This window comes from Molossus molossus, unplaced genomic scaffold (genome assembly GCF_014108415.1).
Source record: "Molossus molossus isolate mMolMol1 unplaced genomic scaffold, mMolMol1.p scaffold_m16_p_2, whole genome shotgun sequence".
NCBI lineage: Eukaryota > Metazoa > Chordata > Mammalia > Chiroptera > Molossidae > Molossus > Molossus molossus.
This window is the reverse complement of record NW_023425355.1, coordinates 131,143,789-131,169,546: the sequence shown is the minus strand read 5'-3', so window position 1 is coordinate 131,169,546 and position 25,758 is coordinate 131,143,789. Positions and strand designations below refer to the sequence as shown.

Sequence of the window (25,758 nt, the reverse complement as noted above, 5' to 3'; positions counted from 1 at the left end):
CTCACAAGATAGGAATGCAAGCTTATGGGCGTTCAGTGCAAAGAAAGAGGACTTCCAAATTGGGGGAGAGGAGATCAAGGTTTCCTGGGAGAAGGCACAGAGGCAAGACTGTGGAGCTTGTAAAGGGCCTTTCACATCATGTCGAATGCAAGCTCGAGTCAACTGTGGTCCTCCTTTTAAGCTTTCAACCTGTCTTCAAATAGTGTAACAGTTTATTTTTTTTTAACCGTTTTTATTACTTTTTAAGTGCTATAGACAAGAGAGACACACACACAGAAAACTTTTTTCAACCAATAGCAAGGTCCACAGGAACATGAGACAACCAGGATTCCCAAGAGAATTGATAGGGATCAGTGTCAGAACCACTATGGTCCACACCAGAGGGGCTGGGGCACCTTGTAGCAGGATGATTCCAGAAGCCAGAATAGTGGGGAGCCCCCTGGGAGCAGCAAGGCAGAAAGAACTTGGAACAGCTGGAGTGCTCCAGTGAAAGGGTTTGGGAGAGGGCCAGCCATGCCCTGGAATCTAAAGCCTTAAGCTTTAACTGGGCAAGCTGGGTTGATGACATATATAAAATAGCATCCTCTTCGTACATGTGACCCAATCAAAGTCCTCCACTCTTGCCTTGCTGTGCATTAAAGGTAAAGTTCAGATCAGTACCAGGGATCCTCGTCCTAGTCATGAGAGCCCAGTCTCTGCGCGCGCGCGCGCGCGCGCGCACACACACACACACACTATAACACACTTAAGTCTGAGTCCAAGTGGGCCAGGTACTTAACCCTAAAAAACGTTCTCCAAATGAGGGCAAAGGTCTGAGACAGTAATATGTAATTCCAAACACCCGCTTTCTGACAACGGGCTACCCCCAAGCTACACCCTTGATGAGCACACGTAAAGGAATTTCAGGGAACACCCAACTTCCTCCCTTGAAGTGCCGCTTCGCTTTCAATATCGCACTCAAAGCCAGGAGACGCTCAAGTGGGCGGCTCAGTGCCCCACCCGAGGCGGGGCCCGGCGCGGTCGCGGCAGGTGGGCGCCCTTCCCACCCGGCCTCACTTTCTGCCCAAATGCCCACGCGTTAGTCCCGCCCGCCGCCAGCCCTGTCCTTCCGCCCTGGCCCGCGAGCAGCGCAGGGGCCAGGCGCAGGCGCCCCCCAGCTACTTACCGAAGCCCCACACGCCTCATCGCGCTCTGCCGCTGCGCGCGTGACCGGACCCCCGGACCCCACGCGCCGGTCGGCGGAGAGAAGTAGCAGCGGTGGCGAGTACGCGCAAGTGCGACAGCAAGCGCCAGAGCGGGACCAGAACTCGCTTCTCGGGACCGCACCCCGGCAGCCAGGCCGCCTGGGGGTGGACCCCTCCACTCCCGTTGCCTGGGGGCGGGGCCTCGCTGCCTGGGGGCGGGATCACGCTAAGCCTGCAGCTCAGCTCATTGGCGGGAAACCGGAGTCCGTCTCCGTGGAACTTCCCACTCAATCAGCCTCGCGCAGCGCTTTACTAATCAAGGGGCCGGCCTAACCCCGCCTTTGATGACTCAATGCGCCACAGAGCGAGACCAGGGTGTGACATGGGGCGAATTGCGGCCATGTCCTTAGAGCTGGTCGCCGTTATCCCTCTTCGCTGAAGGCCACGCGACTTTACCGCGCCTCGGCTCCTGGTCCATGATTCTTGCCTTTAGCTGTACGTTGGCATCTTCTGGGCAGTTTTCCAAACTACTGATTCCTAGGCCCCACGCTGTGGAGACTCTTGATTTAGTCAGTCAGGGATGTGGCCTGGTCTTCAGGATGTCTGAAGGCGCCCCAGGTGATGCTAAAGAAAGCAAAGGCCGCCCTGGCCGGTTTGGCTCAGCGGTTGGAACGTCGGCCTGTGGTACAGAGAGACCCGGGTTCAGTTCCCGCTAAGGGCACGTACCTCGGTTGCAGTTTGTCCCCGGCCCTGGTTGGTCGTGCGGGTGGCAGCCACTCGATGTGTCCCTTCACGTCGATGTTTCTCTCTCTCTCTTCCTCCCTCTCCCTCCCGCTCTATCTGAACAAAATATAGAAAAATGTCCTCGGGTGAGGATAAAAAAAACTAAAAAAAAAAAGCAAAGGCTGAGAACCACTCACCTAAAGGGGCAAAAGCTGTTCCTTTTCTAATCTCGGCCTGCCCTCTAGTGTTGAAAAGTTGGAGATCTTGGCAGGCCCAAAGAAATTCAAGGTCACAGCGTTAAGATAATTTTGTCCTAGGGCCTTATTCTCCATTTCATTCAACGAATTCTTATTGAGCTGTTTGCAGCGAGCCAGGCGTCCTTGCAGATGCTGGGGATGCAACAAAACAGATAAAAATTCCTGCCTTTCCGGGGGCTTATCTTGCAGGAAAGGAAAACAAGTCAGCAAGCAAGTTAGCAAATAACATTTCAAACATGGTAAAACGGTCTAAAGAGGAAATGAAACAAGGTAATGCTAGGAGATCTTTCGAGAAGATAGTAATTTCCTAGAAGACAGGGTCCATATTGTGTACTTCTCTCGATAACTCATGTTTAACAAAAATGTGCCGATTTTAATTAAGCTGTCTTTTTTAATTTGTTTGTTAATCCCCACCTGAGGATATTTTTTCCATTGATTTTTAGAGAGAGTGGAAAGAAGGGAAGGAGGAGGGGCTAGAGAAAGAGAGAAACATGATGTGACATAGATTGATTGCCTTCCACATGCACCCTGACCAGGGTGGGGATCAAACTTGCAACCCAGGTACCTGCTCTTGGCTGGGAATTGAACCCATGCCCTTTGGTCCTTGGGCCAACGCTCTAACCACTGAACTACACTGGCCAGGCTAAGCTGGCTTTTTAAAAAGTCATTTCATAAATTATGAAATTATGTCAACATTAAAAATTGTAATACAAAATAAGTAAATAAAAATAAAAGTTTGCCAAAAATGAATTAAACAATTTAATTTTGAAACTAAGTTTGGCACTACTTCAGGAAGTAGCTCTTTAAAAAATAAAAAATAGTAAATCATTTCAGAAATGATAAGTGGAACATGGTCTTTGGCTTTCTCTTTCCTCTCCACCTCACTTTCCCTTTAATCAGTCCCACATCCAGAAGATTCTCCTTTTGGCCTGCAGGGATGTCTCCTTTATTTGTGTTCGTATTGTCTGTACCTTTTCAGTGATGGTTTGGTTTTGCTTTGTGTCAGCTATACTTCTTTATACTCCACCACACCTAACACAGTGCAATAAATATTTTATTGAATTATATTCTTTGGTTTTCTTGGTTTTTTGTTTTGTTTTGTTTGTGTTTTTTTTGTTGTTTGTTTTTTTTATCCTCACCCGAGGACATTTTTCCATTTTTTGTTCAGGTAGAGTGGGAGGGAGAGAGAGGAACAGAGAGAGAGAGAGAAACATCGATGTGAAAGGAACTCATCGAGTGGCTGCCACCCGCACAACCGACCAGGGCCGGGGACAAACTGCAACCGAGGTACGCGCCCTTAGCGGAAACCGAACCCAGGTCTCTCAGGACCGCAGGCGGATGCTCTAACCGCTGAGCCAAACAGGCCAGGGCGGTTTTCTTGTTTTTATTTGAACTTTTATTTTAGGTTTAGGCAATGGGAGGTTCAGGGAGAAACATTAAGATCAAGAGAATTTTCCAGGTTACATAGATGGCATAATAATGGGGTGGGAAAGCTTATAATTTTTGTGCAATCAAATCACCTTCCAGCCAGACACATTCTCATCAGTGTATAAACAGTATCAATTTGGATTGGAACAGCTGGAAGCAGGGACTCAATGCCATGAAGATGCCCTTTCTCCAATGCTTTTCTTTGCTTTCTTTTGCGCACTGGCTTCATTGTGTGTGTGCATGTGTGAATCACTGTCCTTAAGTAACAGATGTGACAAAAGAAGTTCCTGACCTTTACATCTTACAACCACAGCCATATGCATAGAGATTGACCCAAAAATCTGCATCCCAAGTGCAAAAAGTCCTGAGAAGAAAGTCATTGGCCAAAATGAGATAGGTACACCTCCCTGGACTGGTTGACTGTGGCAGGAGGGAAAGGTCTTATGATTGGCTCATTTGTCTTATCAGGAGCCCCATCACCCAGACCCAGGGCCAGATCAGAATCCACTAACATGGCTATTTCCATAAGTAGCCACTCAGATGGAGACGTGGCGCACTTTTAGAAAAAGGAGTACCAAGCAACCAATCTTATAATGTCCACCGCAGATGTTATTGAAAGAGAGAAAACATGATCTCATCACTTAGCTCATATATCTCAGTTCTAACCTCCGGGAACCTCAGCTAAAACGTAGCCAGCACAGCATTCATCCACGTCTCTAAGATTATTTCAACTGGTAGCATGAATAAAATTCTTAAAACAGCTTAGCAATCCTGATTTCTGTGTCTGGTGGTGGTGTTGTAAAGCACATACTCTATACCAAAGTTTGGTAGCAGGGATTAGAAGACAAAGTGGTCACAAAATCAGAGCAGGAAACATGCAACAGTAGTAGAGTGGTGAGAACCACTGTCCTTAAGTAACAGATTCTCCACCGCACCGTTAGTGTTTCCTGTTATGTTCCATTGGTTCTATTCTGATATGGTGCCAGGATAACAGAGCTGGCATCAAATGTATCATTAAAATAAAATAAAAGGCACCTAAGGATACTTGAACAGATATGAGAGATTATCAATGTCATTACAACAAGTAGAAGAATAAAATCAAATAAAACTTAACAATACATGTTGTCAGTTCCATTTAAAATTATGAGTAAAAAGTATCTAGTAACCATCTTACCTTGGGCTGCTGAACCACATATACTTTTGGATATTTAACTCAGATAAGAAATGTTCTTGGAAAACTATGTCATCAACTTTCAAACAAATTGGCTCATGCTACAATTGCGTTAAGAAAGAGAAAGGGGCCTTGGCCAGTTTGGCTCAGCAGTTAGAGCGTCATCCCACAGACCAGAGAGGCCAGGGTTCGGTTCCCGCTAAGGGCACATACCTCAGTTGCAGTTTGTCCCCGGCCTCGGTTGGGATCGTGTGGGTGGCAACCACTCAATGTGTCTCTCACTTTGATATTTCTCTCTCTCTTCCTTCCTCTCTCCCTCCCACTCTACCTGAAGATAAAATGAAAAAAATAAAAAAGAAAAAGAAAGAAAGAGAAAAGGGCCCAGCTGGTGTGGCTCAGTGGTTGAGCGTCAACCCATGCACTAATAGGTCACCAGTTCAATTCCTGGTCAGGGCACATGCCCAGGTTGTGGGCCCGATCCCCAGTGGGGGGCATGCAGGAGGCGGCCAATCGATGTTCTCTCTCATAGATGTTACTATCTCTCTCTCCCCCTCTCTTCCTCTCTCTCTAAAATCAATAAAGAAAAAAATTTTTTTTAAAGAAAGAGAAAAGGCAGGAGGGGATGGGAGTGGGAAGAGGGGGTCAATGGGGAAAAAAGGGGGACATCTGTAATACTTTCAACAAAAAATAATAAATTTTTAAAAAGAAAGAGAAACCACTTTTGTTTTATTTATTTTTAAATATGTTTTTATTAATTCTTTTTTTAGAGAGAGACATCGATGTGAGAAACATTGATAGGCTGCCTCTTGCACGCCCCCTACTGGGGATCAAGCCTGAAACCCAGGCATGTGCCCTGACCAGCAATCAAGCCAGGACCTCTCAGTCCATGGGATGTCACTCAATCCACTGAGCCACACCAGCCAGGCAGAAAAACCACTTTTAAAAAATTATCTTATTTCCCAATTATAGAGATTATACAAAAGGACATAGAATAAAGTTGGGAGGGGGGAGAAGGAAACAATGGAAAGGTATTTTCCCTCTAAACCGTAAAGAAAATAACTGGAAAGACCAGTGAGCTGTTACATGAATCCTTAGTATTTTACCGTACACTTGCTCCAACAGAGGCAAAACCCAGGCTACGTGATTTTGATATGGCAGTAATTTTTATCACTTTCCCTACCTTCCTAAGCTCCACTTTTTTTTTTATCCTCACCCGAGGACATTTTTTGATATTTTGTTCAGATGGAGTGGGAGGGGGGAGAGAGAGAGAGAGAAACATCGATGTGAAAGGGACACATCGAGTGGCTGCCACCCACACGACCTAACCGGGGCCGGGGACAAACTGCAACCGAGGTACGTGCCCTTAGCGGGAACCGAACCCGAGTCTCTCCAGACCGCAGGCCAACACTCTAACCACTGAGCCAAACCGGCCAGGGCCTAAGCTCCATTTTTATGACAGCTCCTAAAATCCAAGTGCTGAAAGGTTTGTGTCTTCAGCAATGTTCTTTTTCCTCTGACAATTTCCTCTTGCTCAAAAATGGCAAATATTCAAAACATGTCATACTATTAGTGACAAGGGATCACAGGTCCTCTTTAGGATAGGACATCTGCATTTCAGGTTGTCATCTTCAATAAAGATGTCTCTTTCAATAAAATAGGGCTTAAATGGTAAAATTTCAATGGCCGTTTCCCCTATCCACACCTAACTTTGCAATCATTCTTCACCTTGCCGTGCCCACCCTCCTTCCCATTTAAACCAGTTTCTCCAACAAATGTGGTTCTTTTCCATTTATTCCTCACTCTGCATCCTATTTCTCCCCATTCTCTTGCCCACCGACTGTCCATCATTGTTTTTTCACACCACCCCAACTGCTACCATCCCAGCTGGAAATGAAGCCTCCCTTCAGACTCCAGGGCAGCCTGTTCAGCTGGACCAGTGTACAAACCCTGCTGTTTCTCAGCCCAAGGAAAACCAACAAGTACCTCCAATACTATCACAGCTGCACCAGTATGCAGGGAACAAAGTGTAAACATACTTCACCATCTCTGCAAAAGCTCATGCTTCAGAGTCCACACAAGCTTTTGAAATTTACTTTACAATGAGAATTTGTATATCTTATAGATGCTAAAATTATGATGGTTGTTTGAATTTACATAGCATTCTTTCAGGTGTAAATTTGTATTTTGTGCTATCTGGAGAAGGGGCTGCACAAAAATAGAGTGAGCCCTGGCCAGTGTGGCTCAGTTGGTTGAGTATTGTCCCATCCACAGAGAGGTTGCTGGTTTGATTCCCTGTCAGGGCACATGCCCAGGTTGTGGGTTTGATCCCCAGCAGAGAGCATGCAGGAGGCAGCCGATTGATGCTTCTCTCTCATCAGTGTTTCCCTCTCCTTCCCTCCGTCTCTCTCTCTCTCTCTCTCTCTCTCTCTCTCTCTCTCTCTCTCTCTCAAATCAATTTAAAAAAAAAAAACATTTTAAGAAATAGAGTGATACCAGTAGTATTAGTTTACTTTAAGAAGTACTGACATGATTCTAGCTGGTTTATCTTTATGCATATTTATGGGATTGTTATACTGCCTTGTTAGTTTTTACAGATAACTCATTAGCACATTGCTTGGTACACCACATATGGTTTCTGTTTGGCCTCATCTATGGAGTTGCAGAAGCCAAGCCTGGAAGGAGGAAAGATCCTCCTTTTACTCCTACGAAGTCTCTTCAAAGTGGCCATTCCTCCCTTGACTTCCGTTCCTACTATGACCCACAATTCCTCACTCCCCATGCACTGCTCAGCTCCTCCATCTCCCTCACCATGGCCCTGGAAATTCCTGCAAAATTTCTCTGAAGTAATAGATAGAGATCTAGAGATATAAGTTACACACACCCCGCACACTGAGCAATCTGCTCTAATGGACTGGAATACATGTCTCAAGCAAAGCCTACCAGAGTCTGGGTTTGCTTGTGAATTGCACATTCAGGGCCCTTCAAAATACAAAGGTCAATGTTGGAAAACTAGAGAAAGTGTCACTCCTAGGAAGCCCAAATTTGATACTTTGGTGATTGGAGCTGCTCCATTTCTAACTAGAAGAGTTGAGCAACACTGTGGGTGGCAGGTGGTGACGTGGGTGGCAGGGAATTAGAGGGGTTCACTGTTGATGGGGCACATTCAGGAGGCTCAGAATTCTGTTGAATCAGCCCTGGCTGGTTTGGCTCAGCAGTTAGAGTGTTGGCCTGCGGTCCAGAGAGACCCGGGTTCGGTTCCTGCTAAAGGCATGTACCGTGGTTGCAGTTTGTCCTCGGCCCTGGTTGGGTCGTGCGGGTGGCAGCCACTCAATGTGTCCCTTTCACGTCGATGTCTCTCTCTCTCTCTCTCTCTCTCTCTCTCTCTCTCTTTCTCTCTCTCTCTCTCTCTCCCTCTCTCTCCTTCCCACTCTATCTGAACAAAAAACAAAACAAAACAAAAATGTCCTCAGGTGAGGATTAAAAAAAAAAAAAGAATTCTGTTGAATCATTCCTGAACCATGATCAAGTTGCTTGTGGCACTGCCTCTCTGAGCCTGCAGCCTACCCACAGAGTCTCAGCATTCCAAACCTGGCCAGTCCACACCGCAAAGAACTAATGTCAACTGGATTCAACCCCCCACAGGTCCTTGGACTTCCCCTCTCAAATGCTGATGCCACCACCATTGAGCCTCCTCCCCTCATGCCTCCCACTTCCTCTGTCACCACCACAGACACACACAGAGATTCAGTGACATTTGAGAGACTACGACTACAGAGATGAATAAGGCACAGTCCTGGACCAGAAGAAGAAAACAGCCTAAGAGAGAGAAAAGAATGTGGAAACAAATCACTTTCATTTAATGACATTAATTCTAATAGAGGAATATGCAAAGTACCCCTGACACAGCAAGAGTGAATTGGTGCTGGACAGTGTGACTTGGATAGTTCTTTTCTCACCCACTCTATTAGTTTCCTATTGCCACTTGTAACAAATTACTGCAAACTTAGTGGCTTAAAACTATACAGATTTATATCTTACAGTTCTGGAGGTCAAAGTCTGACATGGGTCTCATGGGGCTAAAATCAAAGTGTCAGCAGAGCTCTGTTCTTTCCTGAATGCTCTAGGGGAGAGTCCACTCCCTCGCTCATGGCCTGCTTCCACTTTCTTCAAAGCCAGCAATGTCACATCTCTCTGCGCCTTTCTTCACCTCTCCCTCTGACTCTCTGACCCTCTCTCTTCCACTTTTAATGATTCATGTGATTACACTCAGCCCACCAGCATAATCTCCCTACTTTAAAGTCAGCTGATTAGCAACCTTAATTCCATCTGCAACCTTAATTCCCCTTTGCCATGTAACTTAAGATATTGACAGGTTCCTGATATTAGGACAGGGACATTTTTTTTAATATTTATTTTTATTGTATAAAGTATTACAGATGTTCCCCTTTTTTCCTCATTAGGATGGGAACATCTGAGAGGCCTTTATTTTGCCTATCATATCCACCAAAATTTTTTATAAATATAATAAATATATAAATACACACACATGCCCCAGCCTGAGATCCACACACATCCCTCTCTGCCACACTGTGTAACAGCAGCCTTACCTCATCCTACTGATTGAGGGCAATTATCCCTGCCAAGATGGCGACTCCCTGGCCACAGGAGCCCAAAGCCCTGGCAATAGCCATACTTGTAGTTCAATGACCCTCACTATGTCCATTGGTAAGAGTGTGACCCTTTGTGAACAGAACCTCAAATTCTGCAGAGCCCAAAGTTGCAGATTCAGGAAGCATAAAGTCCCACAATGGGTCAGTCAAATGAACTCAAAGAGTCTGGGGGCTTTGGATAGAAACAAATGATAAAGATTTATTCAGGTCTTAACGAGTTTGCAGACCAGAAACACAAGTAGGCAAAAACCCAGAAGTGTTCAAAGAAGAAAGTCAAGTTAAGAATTCCAATGGTAAAAAGTACATTCTTGACAATCAGTTTTGCATTCTTCACCCTAGGATTGGTCCAGGATGGTTATCAGTCAGAAGTCAGATGGTATGGATGGATGCCAGGTGGTCTGGAGGATGGGTGCCAGGAGGTCTGGTCATGCCCAGCAGTCTAGATAATGGATATCAGGTGACCTGCATCTGTGAGGCCTTCAGGGGATAATCAGGGGGTCAAATGAAGGTTTGACGTATATCTTAGTCACTGAGGTAAGACTGAAAAGTTCAAAAGTTTACATTCCCAGGCTAGTTAAAACAAGAATAGAATAGTTTCTTCATGCCTCAACCTACTTGATTTTAGTAATTTAGCAGCTTGACTATAGTGACTTCATTTTATTTCTTCACTTTATTCCTGTCATTAGGGGTGATGGTAATTGGGGCTGCTACTGCTTTCACACTTTGGTTCCCAGACTCATCTATCTTTCCTATTGGAGGCACAGTGCTATTTAGATTCAGTGTTTGTGGTAGACAGAATCCCAAGATGGCTCCCTTGATTCCCACTCCCTGGTATCCATGTCCCTTTTCTTCAGCATGGGTGGGACCTGTGAATATGATGGATGTCACTCCCATGATTGGGTTATGGTATATGGCAAATGTGAAGGCTGATATAATTTTACAAATACAATTAAGGCCCATAATCAGTTTGACTTTCAGTTAATCAAAAAAAGAGAACATCCTAGGTGGAGCTGAGCTAATCAGGTTAGCCCTTAAAAGAGGGACAGGGCTCTCCCTGGAGACAGTCTTCTGCTGGCCTTGAAGAAGCAAGCCACCATGAGTTCTACAGCTACAAGAAAATGAATTCTTCCAACAATCACTTGAGCTTAGAAGAGGACCTCGAGACTCAGCTGAGACCTCAGCCCTGGTCAACCTTAACTGAAGCCTTATGAGACCTTGAACAGAAGACCCAGCTAAGCCATGCCCAGATTCTTACCCATGGTAATAAATACATGTTGTTTAAGCTACTACATTTGTGGTAATTTGTTACCCAGCAATACAACATTATATCTTGAGTTTTTGTACCTCAATTTTCCTAAGCTTATACTTCTATGCCTGATCTTATTAAAAGTCAATCAAATTTGTCTTAATTCTCCACTTTCTCTTTGAACTTTACGCCATCCAGTAGGGAGCTTGCTCCCTCCCTCATGCCTCCTCTCTCAGTCTCTTCAGAATCATCTGCAAACCAGTTCCAAGGATGACTTTTATTTGCCAAGAGGCTCTTATAATCTGAGGTAGAGAAAGTAAAGATAATGAATATGAGGACTTTTTCTAATGAACTTTATCTTCAATTCTTTTTAAAAAATAACAAATAGAGCCAATATATTAATGTAACTTAAGTTATTTATTGAACACCTTCTATATGCCTGACATTGTACTGGGTGCTAAGGTTACGAAGATCAAATAGGGAGAGTTCCTGACCTCTAGGAATTCACTGCCTATAGAGAAAAAACAGAAATATAATCAAATGCATTGTGATAACTGTTCCAATGAATAATGTGCACAATATCTCAAAGGAAGTATTAAATAATGCATTCTGCTGGAATGGAGTATTAGAGGAATCTTGGTGAAGACACTGGATAGTGGCCTGGAAAGCCACAGAGAGGAGGTGAGATTTGAGAAAGTTCTTCCCTTAAAGAAAAAGAGACTACCCTGGCCAGTTTGGCTCAGTGGTTAGAGTGTCGGCCCATGGTCCAGAGAGACCCAGGTTTGGTTCCCACTAAGGGCATGTACCTCGGTTGCAGTTTGTCCCTGGCCCTGGTTGGTCATGCGGGTGGCAGCCACTCGATGTGTACCTTTCTCGTCGATATCTCTCTCTCTCTCTCTCTCTCTCTCTCTCTCTCTCTCTCTCTCTCTACCTCTCTCTCCTTCCCACTCTACCTGAACAAAAAAGGGAAAAATGTCCTCGGGTGAGGATTAAAAAAAGAAATAAAGAAAGAAAAAGAGACTAAATTATCCAAATTGAATTTTCCAGTTTCATAACTAAACCCTTTATAAAGAGGCTAAGAAAGTTTTCAAAAAATTAATGGGGAACATGTTTATTTGCCCTTCTGTGTCACATTATCATACATACCTGGCTAATTTAAGTATATTATTTTAATTAAAGGCACCCATGAAAGCTGGCCAAGTACTACAACTGAAACTAAGGTTTAGCTGCCTGTCACCATGAAAGCCAGACATGTGCTGCTGAAAAAGGAAAGAGGTTTATTCAGATGCTGGTCACCTGAGAAGATGGGGGACTCTTGTCCAAAGCCCATCTCCACATCTCAGTGTAGGCAGAGGTTTTTATAAGGAGGGAGAGGGAAAGCAGAACAAAGAAATCAAGGGGAGGGGGTTGAAAAGTTCTCTATGTGCAGGCCAGTACTGTCCATTCTGATAAGGACTTTGAAACTAGTCAAGTGATGGTCTGGTGTGCATCATCCCGGTCTTCATCATCCTGGTTTTACAGTTGAAGATCAGCAATTCTCCTAGAGCTGTATCTTCTGACATTAGTTGCTATGATTCTTATACAAACATGCTGTTTACCTACAAGTTACATACATATTAGTCAGAGTCAGCATTTACAGAAATAATGTCAAAAAATGGTGGGGTGGATTACAATTCTCCACTGTTACAATTGTATTATTTCTTTAGTTATTTGAAGTATCTATCATGATACTCCAATGAAACAGTAAGCTTCTTGAAGGCAGGAGTCATCTTTTAAATTTCAAGTCTGGGTACATAGTTAATTCTCAATATCTAGTTATGATTTAATTGACTGGATGATGGAAACCAGCTTTGAGCAGGCTAGTAATGGAGGGAGAGGAATGGTAAGCAATGCTCCCGCCTTCAAAGGCTAGTTTGGTCCTAACCCAGCCTTCAAAAACCACCTGGACTGGGTTTAAAGAACCTTTCACAGAAGCATAATATAAAAACAAAAGAACCTGCATTACAGATCATATTCATAATCCATCCAATTAAGATTGGGTCCATCAGAGTGAAAAGGGGGTGATTTATTGTATGGGAGAACAACTTAATCTGTGATAAATGTCAACCTCAAAAGCTACCCTCCACAGCACACTAAATTTAATTTAATTGGTCTATTATCTTTGTATTAATCTAAAGCTTTCAAGATGCTATTAAATTAAAAATAACTGTTTTTCTTATTGTCATAAAGGGTTGTTTTTTCCTCCCCTTCCCACCCTTATTCCTGTACCTCCTACAAAAGCTTAACAGAAGAGGGCATTTAGTAGGGAAAGAGACAGCAACTCCCTGTAGCATTATAATGCGTGAGAACACATCGATGTTGGCAATGAGAAAGGTCTGATTTTTTGTAGGTTAACCTCTCTGAGGGAGGACCATAATAAGAACCGCTTTCTTTTCTTCCCTTTTCTACTTACTTGCAGGATTTAAGCCCAAGGAAATCCTCAGTCCTTTTGTACCCCCTAGCCTGCCTCATCCAAAAGGAACTTGATGACTGACATCCCACTGAAAGCTAAAAAGAGGAAGAAGTCCAAAGGGCTGGGTTTTCCCTACAAACTGGGAAAAGGCAGTCCCTTACTTTCATCTGATCTCTCATGAGAAGGCTGGAGTGGACATTGTGGTCTGTGTTGCTTTGTGTCTATATTCTTTTTTCCTATTACAGCAGAATTTTCCCCAGTACTGCCCTGGTACACTAGGTTCTTCCATGGAGGTAAGGGAGGGGAAGGGGAAGGGGAAGGGGAAGCTGGAAGGGAAGGGAAGGGAAGGGAAGGGAAGGGAAGGGAAGGGAAGGGAAGGGAAGGGAAGGGAAGGGAAGGGAAGGGAAGGGAAGGGAAAAGCCCCCATCATGAGCAGCATATCTCCCACCTGCCTGTATGAGGCAAAGACTTTTCACATTTTTATACCCGCTTCCAGCCTATAGTCAGCCAGAATCTGGCATGTTGTAGAAAGGCATCCAACAATGATCTCTTTCACTGAAAAGAAGGTATCATTAAAGAAGTCCAAATAATTCATAAGGGAGAAGAGAGTCGTATTGGTAGAACCAGAAAAGCTTATGCCTGATACACTGTACTTATAAAATAATATGGATTTACCAAATGACTAAATAGCAGTATAATAGCACCATGTATCAGGTACTTATTTCAGTACCTAGCATGTTGAAAAATATATAATATTTATTAAACAAATGAGGAAATAGCAGTATTATGTATTGAGCACTTATTGCTCAATTATTTAATCCTTACAACAACCATAGGATAGGGATTATCCCATTATTTCCATTTTATAGATAAGAAGATCAGGGTTTAGAGACATTACTTTCTCTAAAATCAAAATGGCTAGCAAGTGATGGCTAGCAAGCATTGTCTAAATAGCTATTATCAGACATGCAGTGAGTGCTGTCCTTCTCCACCAGAGGGCATAGTCTTATACCCCAGGCTTGCCCTGAAAAACTGATGATGTGGGTAGATCTGGGGAATTAGGCTCCTGATCCCAGACGTGTATTAACAGTAATCACTGCTAGAATCATGGGATTCTGCAGAGTGAGGGGAACCGAACTGGGAAATAAAAAATCATCTAGAAACCTACAGTTAGGGTTATGGGAAAGTCAAAATAGCTGCTTGATTCTTCCCAGCTCCCTGGCATTCTTTTCAGTCTTCGCATTCCTCCATCTACCGTAGTACATTTGGGCTGAACTTCATTCAACTGCCACTTAGTTTGGGTTATTAATATGTTCCTGTTATTGTGCATATGATTTCTGCACGAATTAAAGTTTTCCCCTGCCATAAGGCTGATAGCCTCACAATGCAAAGAAACTGTTAGAAAATGTTTCCCACTTGGAGTATACCTTCAAAAATCTCTAATGATCAGGGCGCCCGTTTCACTAAGCAAATCATATGACACTTGATGGACAGCCTTGCAAACTTCTTGGAATTGTCACTTACCCTATCATCCTCAGTAATCAGGCAAGTTTGAAAGAACTGATGGGAACACTGGATTCAAGCAGAACAATTAATCACACATGAACTGATGAGAAGAGCTACAATTTTATGACTTTGTATTTGAAATGTTGATCTTTAAAATATTTTGTTTTCCAGAATAAAGAATTTTTATTCTTTTTTGTTGTTGTTAAAAAATAGTTCAAAGTAGTTCTTTAGAATTTTTTCTTCTTTGCACCTTTGTAAGCAATATTGAAACATTTACTTTTTTCTCTCTAATTGATCCCTCCATACTGTAACAATGCAGAAACCTTATATTCTTGAATCTGACCTTTACTTTTTTCCTTTGACTCAAATTGGCCTCTCACCTAGTACCCTGACTGACCCACCTCCCTTCTCCCTTGCTTAATCATTAAGCCCTCAGGAAAATGAGGTTCTGGTCAGCATCCAGGAGTCACAGGAACAAGGCCCTGGGTCTATTGACTACTGAGATAGAGTTAAAAATAATATCTTGGCCTCAGTTGTGTTTTAGCTCCAAATCCAGGAAAGTAGAACATTCGCACAGAACAAATTCTTGTGAAACTGGACAGAGCAACTCTATGGCTGACATCAGGACCAGATGCAGTGATCAACTGGTCAGCAGAGACTATACCCTAACTCTATTAGTCACCATAATTAATTACTTTTCCCTATATAATCCATCCCCTAGAAGCCATCAGTGAGCCAAGTATTTAAGCATGAGTTACCTGTGTCTCTGGTCATAATGCCATCTCCTTCATAAACCTTACTTTCTTGGCTGTGAATTCCTGTTCATGTCTTATTGGGTTTTGATGCGCGCAGGCAAACGAACCCCTTCGGTCCAGTAACAAGACTTTGGAAACTCCCAATGAGCAAGTATTTTTATTTTCATGGCAATCTGTATGTTTGCATTAAGTTCAATAAGAATCTGTTCTCTTTGTAAAAGGACACAATTGGAAACTAGCTATATTAAAAGGCTTTGACTAGAATGTCATATTTGAGAGAGACATGCCTAGGCTCAGACATGATCAGAGAGCTTCAAGGAATTAAGATTGATCTTGGGAGCAAATAAAAGCCCCTTGGGAAAACAGCCTGGTACCTTTCTTACATGGTTCACAGTAGTCTTTCCAGGTAAGAAACAAAGGTTGCTTACTGGGAGATGCAAGGAAAGAACCGTAGGATACATTGGAGACCTCAAGAAGAGAGGAATTAACCCCAAAGCTATAGGTATTGCAGGCGAATTCTGATGGCAAGTATATGGCTTGACTTTTTCTGGCTTTGAGAGACTTTTTTAAGTTCGATCTGAAGATTCCTTCCAACAAGGCAGACTTAAAAGGGCCTATATGGTTAATTACTATTCTTGCTGGACTTCTACAAATAACCTGACCAAATTTATTGAAACTAGACTTATTTTGAAAATAAATTAGTCTTAATTTGGCTATTTTTTTATTTAAAAAAATAAGGGTCATTTTAGAGAGAAAAATTGTTTTAATAGAAACTATAACATACCTTTATGGATATTAGATTCTAGTGGTATTCATTGTCTTTAGAGGTTTTTTTCTTTCTTTTTTTTTCCTACCTACAAACTAAACTGGATCCTTAATTTTTCTAGTTTTCTTAAATATCTGACTTCAACCCTCCAAACTTATATTTTCATTTTCCCATCCTTTGACTTGGAATCATTGAGAACTAAAACAGCCTTTTTCCAAGGCCATGCAAGATAAAGCTGGACAACTTGATGTAGAATTTAGAGAAATCACAACAGCTCATCTAGGGACAATCTTCATGCTTGTCGCAGAAAGATCACCAGGGACATTCAAACTGCAGACCAGGAGACTCAATCAGACTGTCATTGCCTGACTCTACTCCATCTGAAAATAATCCCAGACAGACATCTAGAAATCTTCTTGGCTGCCTGCCTTTAGAACTTGGAAACTGATTACAGTATACTCCAATCATTAACTTTTGGGGTTTTTGTTTGTTTGTTTGTTTGTATCCATAGAGATGCCTCTTATTAAAAACATGAATGCTTACACCACAGGCTTAACTTTGGGAGCCCACCTACATCACTGCCCCCTGAAATGAGTTATAACTGTTTACCTGAACTAAACTTCTCTCAAAACTGGTTTAATGAGATACAGAACAATCTACGAACCCAAATTCTGGAATGTGAAACTTCCAGGGATGTTTCAGAGGAGGGAACTGTGGAAGTTCATAATGAATCACCCCAAGATGTGCCTCTGTGGTATACAGATTGTTTTCAGCTAAAGGTTACTCTAGAAGCTGCAGGCTCAAGTAAAATTTCTGCCCCTCCATTTAACTACCTAGAGCTTGAATAGGGGTCTTGCCTATAGGACAGGGAAAACTTGTATTTACTAAACATTTGCTCTTATCATCCTGCAATGACCCTTTGAAGACTCTAAGGTGCATTACCTCATCCCTAGCTCAGAATGTCTGATATACATACCTTAATCACCCTTTCTATCTCGGAACCTCTCCTGTATGTGGAGTCTCCAAACCTCTCATGTATGCAGGATTCCCATACATACGTATGTATTAAATTTGGTTACTTTCTCTTGCTAAAAAAAAAAAAAAAAAATCTAGAAACTTACTGATCACAGGGCATCAAATCATAATCCCCAAATTCTCCTCTTATGTGCATATTCAGCATTTTCCAGGCCTTTGGCCAATATTTTTCCCTTTCTGGTTTGTTTCCCCATGTGAACAAATACATTCTTCAGTTACCTTTTTTTTAAACAAGAGAACCAAATTTAATTACATATGCACACGTGGGAACCCTGCATACATGAGCAAGTCAAAGACCCTACAGACATGAGAGGTTCCGAGACAGAAAGGGAAGTGAGGTATACATACATCCTGAGCTGAGGATAAGATAAGGTACCTTGGGCCCTGGCTGGTTTGGCTCAGCGGTTAAAGCGTCGGCCTGTGGTCCAGAGAGACCCAGGTTTGGTTCCCACTAAGGGCACGTACCTCGGTTGCAGTTTGTCCCCAGCCCTGGTTGGGTCGTGCGGGTGGCAGCCACTCGATGTGTCCCTTTCACGTCGATGTTTCTCTTTCTCTCTCTCCCTCCCACTGTATCTGAACAAAAAATGGAAAAAAAAAATGTCCTCGGGTGAGGATAAAAAAAAAAAGATAAGGTATCTTGGGGCCTCAGAGGGTCATTGCAGGACCATAAGAAGAGTAGATGTTCGGGAATTAATAGTTTGTCGTGCTATATAGATGAGTTTAAAAAAAGTTTATCTCTCATCATCTCTTATTACAGGCAAGGCCCCTAATTCAAATTCTTTTTTTTTTTTTTTTTTCATCCTCACCCGAGGACATCCTTCCATTTTTGTTCAGGTAGAGTGGGGGGGAGAGAGAGGAACAGAGAGAGAGAGAAACATCGATGTGAAAGGGACACATCGAGTGGCCGCCACCCACACAACCGACCAGGGCCGGGGACAAACTGCAACCGAGGCACGCGCCCTTAGCGGGAACCGAACCCGGGTCTCTCAGGACCGCAGGCCGACGCTCTAACCACTGAGCCAAACCGGCCAGGGCCTAATTCAAATTCTTTAAAGGACAGGTAAAAGTTTCTCGTGAGCCCACAGGGTCTTAATTGCCTTCAGCTCAAAATAATCCATCTGGCCCGGCCTGTGTGACTCAGTGGTTGAGAGTCGACCCATGCACCAAGAGGTCACGGGTTCAATTCCCGGTCAGGGCACATGCCCAGGTTGTGGGCCCAATCCACAGTGGGGGGCATGCAGAAAGCAGCCAATCAATGATCTCTTTCATCGATGTTTCCATCTCTCTCTCCCTCTCCCTCTCTCTCTAAAATCAATAAAGGAAAAAAAATAATAATCCATCTGCCAAAGTCTACAGTTATTTTTACTTTTGTAAATTATGAAGTAATGACACATGGTTCTACCTTAATTAATGGGTGACCAACAAATGGCTCCTCAACATTTTGCAAACAAAATGTCTTAGAATCTGTCATTTCAGACCCGTATCTCTGAATGTTCACTTTCCTAATCTAGGACTCTTTTCTATCTCAAGCCAGTAAATAAGGAAACTCATTTTCTACTTCTTTGCACTGAGCTTCAGAATTTATAACTATTTCATTGGATCCTTTTAGGTGGATCTGAGTCTGTCTCATTTACTGGCTCAATCCTTACATACATATTATTCTTATCCACCCCTTGGTCCTGTCCACCATGGAACCAGTGAGGCCCGGCCTGTGTGACTCAGTGGTTGAGAGTCGACCCATACACCGAGAGGTCGCTGGTTCAATTCCCAGTCAGGGCACATGCCCAGGTTGTGGGCCCGACCCCCAGTGGGGGGCATACAGGAGGCAGCCAATCAATGTTCTCTCTCATCGATGTTTCTCTCTCTCACTCTTTCTCTCTCTCTCTCTCTCTCTCTCTCTCTCTCTCTCTCTCTTCCTCTCTCTTTCTGATATCAATAAAGAAAAAAAATTTAATAAATAAAAGAAGCACTTAAAAATAAATAAATAAATGCTTATAATTTAATATTTCCTTCTTGTATCCCTTTCACACATATGAATAAGTTTAAATATTCCAAATAGGGGGAACATGCACTCTTGGGGTATTAACTAGAGAAAGCTGTGTGGCTCCTGCCTCCCACACTGGCTCACTGAGTTGAAATACCTTGTTGAATTCACCCTGGTTCAGGTATTGACCCTAGATACAAAAGTCAGAAACTTGATTTGTCACTTCACTAAAGTTGAATCTGTGTCCCTAGCAGAACTCACATCAACCAAAAGACTGATAAATGAAATAAGAATATCAATTTCTTAACTCATAATGAGATGTGGGATTGCTTCTGGGCCATGAGACACCCAATTATAATCAGAACATTTACTGATAAGTAGGAATCACTTGCATTCAGCTAAGACACATTTACTAGAATTTAAGTACCACAAAGGCAAAGATTTTTGCCTGGTTTTCTCTTGCTATAATTACTATGGAGACTACAACAACACCTGAAACAAAGAAATCTGTCAAGCAAATGAGAAGTCTAAATAAATGTTAAATAAGGAGACCGGCCAGTGTGGCTTAGTGATTCAGCGTCGACCCATACACCAAGAGGTCGCCAGTTCAATTCCCAGTCAGGATACATGCCCAGGTTGTGGGCCTGATCCCCAGTGGGGGCATGCAGAAGGCAGCCAATTCATGTTCTCTCTCATCGATGTTTCTGTCTATCTCTCCCTCTCCCTTCCCCCTTCTCTAAAAATCAATAAAGAAAAATATATAATTTTTTTTTATCCTCACCCGAGGACATTTTTCCATTTTTGCTCAGATAGAGTGGGAGGGAGAGAGAGAGAGAAACATTGACATGAAAGGGACACATTGAGTGGCTGCCTCCCGCACGACCCCAACCAGAGAGGGGGACGAATCACAACCGAGGTACGTGTCCTTGACCAGAATCAAACCCCACAACTCACTGGTCCGTGGGCCGACACTCTAACCGCTGAGCCAAATAGGCCAGGGCTAAATAAATATATTTTTTAAATAAATGTTAAATAAAGAGAGACTGGTGTATCTATTTCCACAATATGCAAACAGCCATCTCAAGAGTCAACTACTGAAGTTCTTGGATCAGGGTATCTCGCTCCAATACAGTGCCAGATTGAGCACTGCTAATTTTGGCCCCTGAGATTCTTCTTTTTCTACACTATCAGGACTGATCCTAGCAGACCCCCTTTAGTTGCCTCTTCTATCTATCTCAAGACATAAAGGGAAGACTTCTGGGATATTCAGGAAAAGATGTTGCTTCCCAGATATAAAGACAGAGCCTCACCAGGAGAATAATTTTTGCTACTGACCTTTCCTCCCTGCTTGGGATGCTGATTTGAGGACATAATGCTTGGAGCTATTGCAGCCTTGCAGTGTTCATGAGATGAGTTGAGGATGACTGGCAGAGTGGAAGGGTTTTAAAAGCCCAGATCCTTGATAACATGGTAGATTGCCGAACTAGCCCTCGAACTGGCTGCCTCTCAGCTTCTAATAGAGCTTTTTAAAGTTTCTACGACTTAAGTTAGGGTATTCTTTTAGCTGTAGTCAAAAGCATTCCTAACTGATACAATGATCAAGTTCCTTATAATAAAGCAGGATAGTAAGAAGCTAGGGAAATTCCTTGAGAAGTGGAATAAGGGAAACTGAAACAAAATAATTAAACAATTTGAGCAATTTACAGTCAGCTAACAAATCACGAAGTTTTATCTTCCCTAACCAAGGACACTTCGGAGCAAATGGTTTACACATTCCAGACTCCTAGGCAGACCGGCCTTGGCCCCAGCCCCTCTTCAGTAATGTTCTTTAAAAATAAAACTAACAAAAGGACAAACATCTGTAACAAAAATAAAATTAAAAATAAATAAATAAAAATCAAAAAATAACATAAAATAAAATAAAATAAAACTAACCAGCCCTGGCCGGTTTGGCTCAGCGGTTAGAGCATCAGCCTGCGGTCCAGAGAGACCTGGGTTTGGTTCCCACTAAGGGCATGTACCTCGGTTGCAGTTTGTCCCCAGGGGGTTGTGCGGGTGGCAGTCCCTCAATATGTCCCTTTCATGTCGATGTTTCTCTCTCTCTCTCTCTCTCTCTCTCTCTCTCTCTCTCTCTCTCTCTCTCCCTCCCTCCCTCCCTCCCTCCCTCCCACTCTATCTGAACAAAAAATGGAAAAAGGTCCTCAGGTGAGGATTAAAAAATAAATAAATAAATATTATAAAAAATAAATAAAACTAACCAGAAAATAACCCTGGCCCCTCTAGACACACATTTTGATGAATCAACATATTGAAGGAAGAACACATCTGAAAACCTAATGAATATTCTGTTAAGACCCTCCCCAGAGCCCTGGCCAGTTTGGCTCAGCGGCTAGAGCGTCAGCCCATGAACCAATGAGTCTCAGGTTCGATTCCGGTCAAGGGCATGTACCTCGGTTGTGGTTTGTCCACAGCCCTGGTAGGGTCATGTGGAAGGCAGCCAGGCGATGTGTCTATCTCACAACAATGTTTCTCTCTCTCCTTTTCCCTCTCTCTCCCTCCCTCCCTCCCACTCTATCTGATGATAAATGGAAAAATATCCTCGGGTGAGGATTAAAAAACAAAAACAAAACAAAAAACCCTCCCCAGAGACAACCGCTAGAATGCCAGCCAGCCACGGAAAGATTAAAAAGCCTCAAGAAAAAGGATCCACAGCACACTCTCCCTCTTGCGAGCATGCCCGCACCTTTCCCTTCCCAGACTTCTTCCCCCCACAGGCATACAACTCCTAACCTCCAAGGGACCCCATAATACTTGCAACCAGGGGAGAGCAGGCAGTGGGAGCTCAACCTGGGCTTACCCTTTGAACCTGTCTCCAATGCCCCCCTTTCTCTGACTTTCTTTCTCCTGTTGCTTCTACCTAAATCCCTTCCTTTGTTTCACTTTAATAAACATATTCTCAGGATCACCTGGACTCATGCTGTGAGATCTTTCCTGCATGAAGTCAAGAACCCACACACTACCAGCAGGCCCTAGGTAGGCCTGTCCTGGGCCCAGACCCTGTCCAGTAACAGTAATATATACCTTCTCTCTTTAGATATGTTAATACATTCAATTTCTAGTCAAATATTAACTGGTGTGGGATACAGTTTGGATATCTCTGCTTGATCTTAAGTTTCACTTTCAGAGGCTATCCCAAGTTCACTCATTTCTAATTCCACTACCCAAATCATGCAACCAGCTCAACTGTGACAGCACTGAGTACCTCAGGTCTCCTTTCATAAAACTTCTTTTCCTAATCTGTTACTTCTTTCAAATCCTTCCAAGTCATGCCAGGTCACACGCATTTCTGAACCAAAATATTCTTTTATCATCATAAACAGAACTGATTTCAATGCTGATTTTTTCATCAACAAAAACTACTGAATCCCATTTGTGGAAGTCTGGATATCATGTTTACTTATTCTTTAGCTCATCCTAATTTTAAGAGATAAGTACAAGGTGCTTTAGGTTTTCCCCTTGTTGATCACTTTCATGATAGAGCTAAGATATCAGAAATAACAGTAGTCCTACACTTCTGTTTATCCTATCTGTTCTTTGTTCTTCTTTTCTTGTCTTCCCCTGGATAATATTTTTATCCTCACCAAAGGATATGTTTTTTATTGATTTTTTAGAGAGAAAGAGGGTGGGAGGGAGAGAGAGAAAGAAAGAGAGATGTGAAAGAGAAACATTGATGGGTTGCCTCCCGTATGCACCCTGACCAGGGATCAAACCCGCAACCTAGGTATGTGCTCTCACCAGGAATTGAACCTGCAACATTTTGGTATATGGGATGATGTTACCAACTGAGCCACCTGGCAAGGGCCTCCTTTTTTTTTTTTTTTTTTCTTTATTGATTCCAGAGAGAGAGAGGAAGGGAGAGGGCAAGAGAAATAGAAACATCGATGAGAGAGAACATCGATTGGCCACCTCCTGCTTGCCCCCCACTGGGGATTTGGCCCAAAACCTGGGCATGTGCCCTGACCAGGAATCAAACCGGTGACCTCCTGGTGCATGGGTTGATGCTCAACCAGTGAGCCACGCCAGCCGGGCTTCTCCTTGGATTATTTTTCATGAATCCATTTTATCTCCTCTATTGACTTATTAGCTATACCTTTTTTTAGTATACATCTTTAACTATCACAGTCTACCTTTAAAAATTATGTCATTTAACATATAAGAATATTTTTAATTGATTTTAGAGAGAGAGAGGAAGTGGGGGAGGGAGAGACAGACAGATGGAAACACCAATCTGTTGTCCCACTTAATTATGCATTCATTGGTTGATTCTTGTATGCACCCTGATCAGGGACCAAACCCACAACCTTGGTGTATGGGGATGATGCTCTAACCACCTGAGCTACCCAGCCGGGGCCTATAATGTAAGAATCTTATAACAATGTACTTCCCACCCCACTTCTCCATTCTTCATATTGTTGTGCTCATATATTCTATGGCTACAGAGGTTATAAATACCATAATATAATTATATTATTCTCACCTGAAGCAGTTAATTATCTTATAAAGACATTAAAAACAAGAAAAATGTCTTTTATACTAATACACATACTTACCATTTCTGGTACTCTTCATTCCTTTGTGTCCATCTGGTATCATTTTCTTTCAGTCTGCAAAACTTCCTTCAGCATTTCTTGTAGTACAAGTTCACTACTGATGAATTCGCTTGCCTTTAGCTTATCTGAAATGTCTTTATTTTGCCTTTATCTTTGAAGGAATTTTCGCCAGATATAAAATTCTAGGTTGACAGCATTTTTCTTTCCATGCTTTAAAAATGTTGTTCCACCATCTTCTGGTTTGCATTGTTTTTAATGAGAAACCAGTGATTAGTCTCATCTTTAAGATTTTCCCCTTTATCACTGGTTTTCAGAAATTCAATTCTGCAGTGCCTTGGTATGGTTTTCTTTATGTTTATGCTGCTTGGAGTCCCCTGGGATTCTTGAATATTTTCATTTATAGTTTTAAATGAATCTGAAACATTCTGAAATTGAATAAAAGAATTACAAAAAATTGAATTGTGTTTCATTGCTATATATTGCTGAAGGTAAATGAAGAGTACTTAACCACGATGTACAACCCTTTAAGAGCCTTTTATATTTAACCATCGCTTCAGAGACTGGATACTGAAAGAAAGTTTGGGAAATTGTTCTATCTGCAGTCCTGCCCAGATTCTAAGCACTATAACGGCATAATTTTCCTCTATCTGGTATAACTATAAAATACATGTTTTTTTTAAAGGAGGAGGAGGAGGAGGAGGAGGAAAAGCCCTGGCCGGTTTGGCTCAGCGGTTAGAGCATCGGCCTGCGGTCCAGAGAGACCCGGGGTCGGTTCCCGCTAAGGGCGCGTACCTCAGTTGCAGTTTGCCCCCGGCCCTGGTTGGGGCGTGCGGATGGCAGCCACTCGATGTGTCCCTTTCACGTCGATGTTTCTCTCTCTCTCTCTTCCTCTCTCTCCCTCCCACTCTGAACAAGAAAAAATGGTAAATGTCCTCAGGTGAGGATAAAAAAAAAAATTTAAAAAAAAAAAGGAAGGAAAAAAGCTGTGTGGATTAATATGTTATGCATAATGGCTTTTTAAACATTTTGTCCTATTTTTACTAAGCCTACTTTTTTTATCTACATGTGTGGTTTATAACTGAATGTTAATCAGGTCACAGGTGAGGTCCACTTCTAAAGTAAGTCAGGATTGTAAATAAGTTATCCTAGGTGATGTGTTCTGGATTGCCCCTTGTCCACGTGATATCTGGCCAGGCAGACAAAACACGATAAGCAGAGTGCAATAGACATTGCAATAGTGATTACTCAGCCTCTGTGATGATTCCTGATTCTATGACCATTGGAGCAGCCTCCTTGGTTGAAAAACATGAACAGAATCATTGTACATTTATTTTTCATGAGAAAGGTCAAAGTTTCATGACATAGGTCAGTGAATAAGACAATGATCCTGTGTAAGGGCAGGATAAATATGGGTTTAGAGCCCTGGCTTGTTTGGCTCAGTGGTTAGAGCATCAGCCTGCGGTCCAGAGAGACCCAGGTCCGGTTCCTGCTAAGGGCACATATCTTGGTTGCAGTTTGTCTCTGGCCCTGGTTGGGTCATGCAGGTGGCAACCACTCAATGTGTTCCTTTCACGTCGATGTTTGTCTCTCTCTCTTCCTCTCTCTTCCTCCCACTCTATCTGAACAAAAAATGGAAAAGTGTCCTCCGGTGAGGATAAAAAAAAATGGGTTTAGGGACAAATCCTTCTCTCCCCATTGAACCATTCACAATCATTCTCCCTAATCCAAAAATTGTTGTAATACTTATATTACCAGGTAGGGAATAAACATTTAAAAGGTACCTACTATATTCTAAGCATTCTACGAAGGACTTTACAATAGCATTTAACATTCACAACCCTAGGAGGAAGAAATTATTAACTCCATTTAACAGTTAAGTACCCTGAGACTCAAAAACCTGTCAAAATCACACAGCTGATAACTGGCAGCGCTGGGATTTGCATCTAAGTTTGCCAGGTCTAAAAAATCCCT

General features: G+C 42.7%; 1 protein-coding gene and 1 long non-coding RNA gene across 3 annotated transcripts in view; both read right to left on the bottom strand.

Moving 5' to 3' along the window:
- Window positions 1–1,334, bottom strand: part of ACOT9 (acyl-CoA thioesterase 9) — a 34,652-nt gene extending 33,318 nt beyond the window's left edge. For both annotated transcript variants that reach the window (XM_036270211.1, XM_036270212.1), the window contains exon 1: window positions 1,166–1,334. In XM_036270211.1, coding sequence (XP_036126104.1) covers window positions 1,166–1,185 — 20 coding nt within the window. In that variant the 5' untranslated portion in view covers window positions 1,186–1,334. The remainder of the gene's footprint in view (window positions 1–1,165) is intronic.
- Window positions 1,335–2,197: 863 nt separating this feature from the next.
- The window catches only part of LOC118635588, a 39,604-nt gene continuing 16,043 nt past the window's right edge, over window positions 2,198–25,758 (bottom strand). The window contains exons 3-4 of the long non-coding RNA XR_004960538.1: window positions 23,788–24,212; window positions 2,198–2,296 (exon numbers count right to left, since the gene is read on the bottom strand). This is a non-coding gene — a long non-coding RNA (uncharacterized LOC118635588). The remainder of the gene's footprint in view (window positions 2,297–23,787; window positions 24,213–25,758) is intronic.